Source organism: Epinephelus moara, chromosome 18 (genome assembly GCF_006386435.1).
Source record: "Epinephelus moara isolate mb chromosome 18, YSFRI_EMoa_1.0, whole genome shotgun sequence".
Classification (NCBI taxonomy): domain Eukaryota; kingdom Metazoa; phylum Chordata; class Actinopteri; order Perciformes; family Serranidae; genus Epinephelus; species Epinephelus moara.
Window position 1 is genome coordinate 35,452,981 of NC_065523.1, and position 9,074 is coordinate 35,462,054.

Consider the following 9,074-nt stretch of genomic DNA (forward strand, 5'->3'; position numbering starts at 1 on the left):
CATAACCGTGTCACACGGGGAAGAGGGAAGAGGGAAGGCGGCTGGAGTTCCTCCAACATTTGCGGTTAGATTATCATATATTTTTATTGACAAAAATATAGGCTGCTTCGGCTGATTTTTTTTATGCGCACATGTGCCCCTAAATATTTTTTACAGTTCGCACACACGTATTTTTAGTCGAGTGAAACGCTCGCACTGTGGAGCGCTGGATCTGACAGCCTGAGCACATCGGCACAAAACGCTACGGCGTTCGAGATATTATTTATATCATGAGAAGTCAATACTTTCGGCAGCCTAAATCTTTTATTTAGAAACTATGGCGGGTCAAATTAAACTATGGCGGCCCGCCATAGTTTCGTTAATTAATGGGAAACACTGTATGTTTCCAGGGTTCTATGTTTCCTGGGTTCTATGTTCCCCACTTAACCCTGCAAAAAAGGTTCTATGGTCCCCGCTTACACAAAAAAGGTTCATGTTTCCCGGGTTCTATGTTGCCCGCTCAACCAAGCGGGAAACATAGAACCCTTTTTGTGTAAGTGTGGAACATAGAAGCTTTTTTGCAGGGTTAAGTGGGGAACATAGAACCCGGGAAACATAGAACCCTGGAAACATAGGGATGACCCCGTAATGGATAAGAAGTGGATAGCTAACAGTAATGGTCAGCTAAGGTTGGTATGCTGAGTATGTATGACTATGAAAATTTCATTGTAACAACATCCGCTTTTGTATGGTATAAAGGGTTAGGACCCACTGATTCAAACTGATCTGTCTGTTTCTGTATTTTATTATACAGCTGTATTAGACGTAATCTCTTCTGGGCTCCTGTACAGCAGTTATCTGCAGATGAAACATGTTATTGATGTGTTTCCTGGTATAAACGACTGTTGAACATGATCGTCCCTCAGGTGCAGCCAGAGGATTTAGCGCCTGCCGAAGCAAAGCATCCTACCTGACTTGTTTTGGCTGTGCAGGGATACAGGATACAGTGGTGGAGGCACTTGTGTTTGTGTGGGTGTTCAAAGAATTACAAACAGGAGACAAAGGTTTCCTTCTCCGCAACCGAAACAGGTGCATGATTGAGGAATCACATTTCCTTTCTATGTGCTCTCTGCTCTCAGAGAGGGAACCACAAATCTACCTGTGGAGCGAAAAGCAAATGAAGGGTGATATTTGTGAAACAGACTTCATGCAGATCAAAAGGCTAAATTACTGAACATGAATCTTCCTGCTTGAGATAATTGACTGGGTTTGGCTCATGTTGGACAAAGTTTCCTCCTCATGATCAAAGAAGAAGCAGGGTTACCTCAGGCAACGTGCCCAACATCAGCAGCACCTCACAAACCTGTCAGGATACTGCAGGAGGAGGTGTTTGTTCTGTCACTGATCACACACACACAGTTTGCTGCTTCACCGGTGTGTGCCACTGAAGAGTGTTTTAGGGCGTCACAAACACTAAGAGACGTCATTTGATGAAATCAGATTTTAATATCAGTGACAAAAAAATTAAAAATAGGGTGAAGTCAAGTTATTTGTGATGTCTAGGTAAATGGGATAAATAAAGCTTTTTAAATTTAAGCAGCCGAAACCAAACATATTGCATTACTACTACAAATGTCTTGTACATGTAATAATCATTTTGATTGTGATAGTTAGGATGGATTAAAAAAAATCAAGGTAAACCATGAGTTGATTTTCTCTTTTTGGTAATACGAGTATTGCAGCTAAAACAATTCTCACAGTACACTTTAAGTATTATGGGAAGGGCTTTTCAGTTAGTACTTAATGTATTCAGGTAGAAAAGGAGAAAAATTAAGCTAAGATTGGACATTTTTAAAGTTAAACCAGCATGTTTCAGGCTAACAGGTGCCATCAAATCATGACTTGTGCTATTGCGTGCTACTCTGTAATATTACAGACATTTTTAGTGTATTTGTTACTTAAAAAATACTAAAAAAGATGCATGGAGTCCATGTTGGCCACAATAGTCTATTAGCCATTAGGGTCACATGCCAGCGTGTCCATTGTCGACAATAACCCCTTTTGCACTGCCTCTTCAAGGCGGGAACTTCACACCGTTATACCGTCTTGCCGTTCTGTATGAAATGTACAATCACGAAATGAAGGGACAGAGTTGTCTAAGCTTTAAGGTAGCATCAAACGTAGTAACGCAGTATAAAAGAGACAGCAAATAGGACGGGATCATAAGCGGCACAGGTGAAACATTTTGACGACATTTTGTGTGCAACCCATCGCAGGAGATTGAAAAAGCAGGTAGTAGCAGTTAGCAGCTAACTCAAAGAAAAACAACAGCTAAAAACGTCCGCAAATTGGGAAAATAATGAGGTCTGGGAGCTCCTTATCCTCCGAGCAGAGGACGACATCGGCCGCCATGTAACAAGGACTGTTTATGATTGTTATTGCCATGTTATGCCATTGTCATTATTTAGAAAGCGCTGCTGACACATATGTTATACGTCACACTAGAGGCTGATGCTGTTGTCAAAGCCCTGATACACCAAGCTGACAACTGGCCGTCAGTTGATGTTGGGCCGTCAATGAGCATCGGTGCGGTGCCCGTTGCCCCTTGTCAGCCCCCATCAGCGTTTTTTTTTTTTTTTTGGCTAATCAGCATGTTGAATCTGTGTCGGCAGAGCCTGTCTGTGAATGAAGACACTCTAATTCTCTAAAAACAGTGAGAAAAGTAAACAAAGTCAAGAGAAGGTGAGACTGAAACTTGTTAGGTAAGGTAAGATTATTTTTTGAGTCATTGAGCCCTTTAGCAGAATTGTTTCCTGGTGGTTCGTGTTATTGTTCAGTGGCGCACAGTAAACATGCTCTGTTCTTTCAACACTGGATCGTGTGGTTAATGTGTTAACTGGCTAACTAGCATCAAGACTGTCTCCCGGTTTTCCTTTCTTGTCTTTGCAGTGCGTTCTTTTGCAACTTTTTTGCAGAGGCACGACAACGGACGCAGGGCCTTCGTCACCACTAGTTCTCTGAAGTCAGTTTGGTGTGTTCTGGTCTCACCACAGGCGAGGCGTGGATAACTTAACTTGCTTCTTCAATAGCTTCCTCCTTAGTGTGGTGTGGTGATGCCAGCATTACTCAAAAAGAGTGGAAATGTATGAAAAAATGCAATGACAGTGAGTCGTAGACTGACTGAACGTGGAAAAGCTGAGACATATTGTTGAATGCCCTTTCTTTCTTAAGTTACCTCAACCTGTTCATCTGTTACTAAATAGATAAACGTTTTTTAAATGTACTTGTAGGCTACTTCACACTAAACGAAAATGAAAAAACGTGTAGGTTGTTATTATTTCGAGGTTATTCTACAGTGGTTTTACTGGTCCCACTTGAGATCAAATACGGTTGAATAAAGCCCATGAACTAAAATGATTTCAACACCTTTGGCCTACTCCGTTTCAGTCCTGTTTTTGTCTTATCTTTTGCTTCTTTCGCTTTTAATGCTAAAAAAGCACTAACTTAATGTTTATTTATTGTCTATCTACCAGTGTATTTGAGTTTTATCAGTTGGAAAATGACAGAAATAAACTAAACGAAATGAAATATGGCAGCAAGAAAACAGGGAAAGCATGGCAGAAAAGTTGAGTGATCTTTTTTAATGAATAGCTAGGCTACATTAATGATTTCATGAACTGATAAACTGATTTCACCACTTTAAAAACAAACCTGACTGTCCCATTTTACCTGAACATGTCATCAGAGTGAGGTCAGGGGTCTTGATGTGTTTGGAGGTCAAAAGTTTCTGAAATATTTTACTTGGCAACTTATTTTATCTATGTGTATATATAGCAGAGATACATAACAAGGTCAAGACTTTCAGAATTTGAGGTGGTTCACGTGTCAAAAAGTGTCCCAAACTCTCTGCCTTCACCCCTGTGTCTCAGACTGTACGGGGTGTTTTCTACCACGGATAGTTTTAAACCATCTGTCCTGATCAGTACAAACACATGGATGTGTTTTAGATGTCTCAGCTCAGCTGTCCTCCCTGCTGAGACAGAAAGTCCCGGGTTTATACAGGAGCTGGACTGCTGCTTCTGCTGGAATGAGGCCCTGGGGGCGTGGCTTCCCGGTTCTCCCGGAGAGGAACCTGTACGTCACCATGCCCATATAAGGCGCAGGACTTCCTCCACAGGATGGATCATAATAAACAGCAGCAGAAGTCCGTCTCAAAAAGGCTATGAATCATATTTAATGGAGCCAAAAATCAAACTGCTGATAAGTTGATTTATATTTCATGTCACTCTGGTTACTTTAGATTCATTTAAACAAATAATGGCGCGTTTTGTGACAATTTAACATGAATGAATGATCTAAAAGCCTTGATTTCATCTAACAGATTAATATCTCCTCTCCGCTGATCCAATAACTACTTATTCAATCTCTAACTGCGCAGAAAGCTGTTTAACTAAAGTGGGCTCTTGTGTTTCTGACGCCGGTCTCTCCGCTGCGATGCCTCCTCCGTGCGCTCTCATGCCTACAGGCTTGTTTACAGTCGCCTCTTCCCGGCATTAGCGTCACTTGACGTAGCGCTCTCTGGGCGTGGACACAGAGCCGTCTGACCAATCACAGCGCAGCACGGCCCTGGCAGCAGGAACGTGTGTGTGCCTGTATATAAAGTGAAGTTCAGAGCCAGTTGAACACACCTCTACAAGCACCAGGAGCTGCAGCACTAACTCACAGGAATTGAGAGTTTAAACTTTTGCCTGACAGAAGACAAACAGCAGGCAGACACTGGACACACAGAGACACTGAGACAGATTCTGTTGGACCTTACTTTCACTCTCTGATCTTTGGAGTGATATTTAATTCCCTTTTGATTTTGGGACACTGTTGAGAGAGACGCCGAGTGCCTGAGTTGATGCATGCTCTCTGCTGACAGACATTTGTTGATAATCGAGAGCCTGTGTTTCTAAAAGCAGCTGGTAAGCTCACCTTTTCCTTCCGACTTTATGTCTACAAAGATGGAACAGCCTTTTTATCATGACGACTCTTTTCTGTCGGCTTACGGCCACTCAGATGCAGCAATGCACGACTACAAACTGCTAAAGCAGAATATGAATTTGAACTTGACAGAGCCCTATCGCAACCTGAAATCGCAGCTGAGAGCCGAGACAGACCCGTACCAAGCGGGGCACCAGGACGTGGGCTCCCTGAAGCTGGCATCCCCTGAGCTCGAGAGGCTCATCATCCAAAACAGTAACGGTGTGATCACCACTCCCACCCCGGGCCAGTACTTCTACAACCGGGGCATCACTGATGAGCAGGAGGGGTTCGCTGAGGGGTTTGTGAAAGCCCTGGACGAGCTGCACAAGATGAACCAGATGCCCCCTCCCAACGTGTCAATTGGAGCCGGTGGAGTTACGACGTGCTCGGCGGCGGCCTCTAGTGTCTTCGGCTCCGCCTTGCAGCCGGAGCCTCCCATCTACACCACACTGAACGCCTACTGCCCGAACACGAGCCTCTCTTCCGCATCCAGCTACCCCACAGCCACCATCAGCTACCTGCCGCCGCACCAGCAGAGCCACCCGCAGACCTCGACGCACGGCACGCACCCGTTCCAGCACAGCCTCCCCGGCTCCGGGCTCCATCCGCAGCGGCTGGTCGCTCTGAAAGAGGAGCCCCAAACTGTGCCGGACCTCCTCAGCAGCGACGGCTCTCCTCCAATGTCCCCGATCGACTTGGAGACCCAGGAGAGGATCAAGGCGGAGCGCAAGAGGCTGAGGAACCGGCTAGCGGCCACCAAATGTCGGCGGCGCAAGCTGGAGCGCATCGCGCGGCTGGAGGAGAAGGTGAAGGGCTTGAAGAGCGACAACGCGGGGCTCTCCAACACAGCCTCGGTGCTCCGGGACCAGGTCGCCCAGCTCAAACAGAAGGTCCTGACACATGTGAGCAGCGGCTGTCAGCTGATGCTCACAAGCAAGTTGGAGGCGTTTTAAGCAGCAGAGACTACTAAGAGACTGATAAGTAATAACACTGGAGTTCTGCATGCGCAGCACTGGGACACCGGCTCATGTGTGGTCAGCACTGACAGCAGCACAGGGCCGAGGCGGGCTATGTGTAGACAACTCTTTAGGCTATTTAGGGTGAATAAGACTGATTGAAATGGTACTTCCGGATGCTGGACATCGCTGAAAAGCACCATTCAACCCTTGACACCAGGGCAGCATCCAGACTGAGCAGACACTGAGCAGACACAGCGGGCACGAGCCCAGCGAGTCGGGTTTACTAATGGTAGAAAATGGGAATGATTATTGTATTTCTTTGTATTTTTGCAACTGATATTGTCATGCAATGCTGCATTTATCATTGTGTAAATTATTTTGGTTTGTCCGGTTGATCCAGACAAACTTCTGATGTCCAATGTTTACACTGTCTTTTTTATTTGTGATGTGTATTTAAGTAAAGTGTCTTAAAATGAAACTGAAATGGCGCACTGGAGTGTTTGTTTCTTATAAATATATATATCCTAATCATGCATCATAAACAACAGGGAGAGGTGGGGGTGGTGTTGGGGGGGGGGGGGGTCGAGGAGGATAAACCAGGTTTCTTTCCTACCGTATTGTTACCACAGCAGTTGCTATAGCTCCCAGTGAGGAGCCCTTACACAAGCACATTCTGGTTTCAGTGTTTTTACGCACGGAGCGTGGCCCGCGCACGTAGGCCTTTCCTAATTACGCACGGGCATGTCCATATACGGGCATGTTGGTGTATACTTCGTCACATGGGAGGATTTCTGGGAACCCCCGCCCAGGTAATGCAAACTGGTTTCATCTCAATCTCGCCTTCTATTGTATCGATAAGGCCCGCGAGCTTCATGAGGGTGGCGGAATTTCCTTTTATTATTGTGCAACTTTAGACTTCAGAGCCTGTCACACACGAACAGAGCAAAGTGCAGCAGGTAGAGGGATGGAAGTGGGTCTGAGTGAAGCTAAAGGACACCAGAAAGTAGGTCAAACAATCATTTGTGATCATTTAAACATATATGAATCCAAATAAAGACACGATCATATTCTTATTTCCGTTTGGGAGCAACCTGTCGGAAGTCCCGCAGCGCATATTTGAGGCGTCTTCATAAGTGAAAGATCTGCACACGACGGGAAGTGACAGTGGCTTCAGGAATGTCGGGGGCGTCTGGAGATGCCACGCCGCTTGGCAAAGCAGTGGGCGAGTGTGGGCGTCCGGAGCGCGCGGGAGCATCTGTGGATGGACGGAGATGTGCGCGCTGCCAAGGACAACATTCCGGTGGGACGCATCAGAGGCCAAATATGTGCGGCACCGGGGGCTCACGAGATGGATATATGAGGGGGGAGGAAAGTCCCGCGTTAAGTAGATGTGAGTGAGTCATTAAGCACTCATGCTATTAACCAGGGGTCAGTAAATGCGCCCCAGATGCACCAAACAATGATAATATGAGGTGGGGAGGTGATGATGGAGGAGAGGAGGAGGAGGAGGAGGAGGAGGGGAGGAGGGCTAATTGCTGCTGACTTGAGGGACCGTTTGGAGCTTAAGCAGGAAAATCTGATGCAAAAAAAATAACTGTCAGTGTTTTTGTGACCGCTGGCCGAGACAGAAGTGGCGCAAACAGGCTGGTCTTAAAACAGAGAGGGGGATTTCTGTCGTGCAGCCTGTGACGTACAAGTAAACAAGTCAGTAGGCATGGACTCAGAAAATAAGATGTCTCTCTCTGTCTCTCTGTACTCACAGAAACCACTTCAAAAACACGAAGGAGTGAGGGCTGCGGTTTCTGAGCTCACTCTCACCTCATGGTGTTTTGGAGAGGAAGGTGTTTAGCTTCTTTTCATCTCTATTTAAAACAGTCTAATTTCCATCAATAACAACTCCCCTTTTTCGTGCCAAGGGACGTGGAAACAGAACCGGGCACACCCACACAACTTCTCCTTTCCTTTGACTTTTTATCAAGAAACCTAGATTTCAGGGGATGTACACTTTTTGTTATCACGCTGCCTGTTTTTGCCTTTGTCAACGGTTTGTAACAAGGCGGGAACCTTTGAATGAAAACTTAAAAATCTAATTTCCTATTGTATCATTTATTATAAGCATATACAGCCATAAAAGATGCTATTAATCACTGCTACTAAGAAATGTCTCTGCAGTTAAACTCAAACAAGACAGAAGTAATAACCTTTGGCCCTGATCACATAGCAAAGAAATTACAACCCTTGATAGGTCCTCTGGCAACTAATATAAAATCTGCAGCGAGAAATGTAGGCGTCACGTTTGATTCTCAATTGAACTTTGACCCACATGTCAATAATCTCATTAAATCCTGCTGCTTCCAAAGAAATAATACCAAAATCAAATCAGCTGTTTCTTGTCCTGACCTAGAAAAGCTTATTTATGCTTCTGTATTGTGTAAATCTTTAGTAGCTCGGCTTCAGCTAGTGCAGAATGCTGCAGCTGGTAATTTAACTGGGACAAATCGTAGGTCACATATCACCCTCATCATCGCCTCCCTCCACTGGTTGCCATTTAACTTCAGAATTGATTTTAAGATTCTTTTAATAACTTTTAAAACTTGGTTTAGCCCCCAGTTATATAGCTGAGCTTCTGACTGCCTATGCTCCAAGTCGACCTGAGATCCTCAACCCTTCCCTCACTAGTCGTCTCTAGAGCGAGGCTGGTAACTAAGGGTAACCAGGCTTTTGCCATCAAGGCCCCGAGGCACTGGAATTCCCCTGCCCCCCTACAGAGGTCCGGCCTAAGCCCCGAATGTTCTCAAATCCTAGAAACATCCCTGACCCATATATGGATTACTGAACAAGCCTACAGTACCAGACACAGGGTCCCAAAGTGTCAGGGCCCCCCTGACCTTCACCTGCAAAATTTCATTCAACAGGTGGAGACACAAAGAAGGAACTGCAAAGTGACAAAAATGACCTCAAAGAGACACACAATGACTGCTAAAGATGTAAAACAACCACAAAAGCCTCAAAATGACCTAAATCGGACACAAAATAACTGCAAAGACTCACAAAATGACAAAAAAAGACACAAGCTAATCTAAAATCCCCCTACAAAATGACCTTTAA

General features: G+C 45.2%; 1 protein-coding gene across 1 annotated transcript; it reads left to right on the top strand.

Annotated features, from left to right (window-relative positions):
- Positions 1-4,659: 4,659 nt before the first annotated feature.
- Positions 4,660-6,444, top strand: junbb (JunB proto-oncogene, AP-1 transcription factor subunit b). The gene has a single exon (XM_050069248.1). The coding sequence runs from the start codon at positions 4,974-4,976 to the stop codon at positions 5,958-5,960; it is 987 nt and encodes a 328-aa protein (XP_049925205.1). The 5' UTR covers positions 4,660-4,973; the 3' UTR covers positions 5,961-6,444.
- The last annotated feature ends 2,630 nt before the right edge of the window (positions 6,445-9,074 follow it).

Bases quoted from the DNA above. Each gene is read 5' to 3' on its own strand.
- junbb (XM_050069248.1), top strand. From the start codon at position 4,974: ATGTCTACAAAGATGGAACAGCCTTTTTATCATGACGACTCTTTTCTG.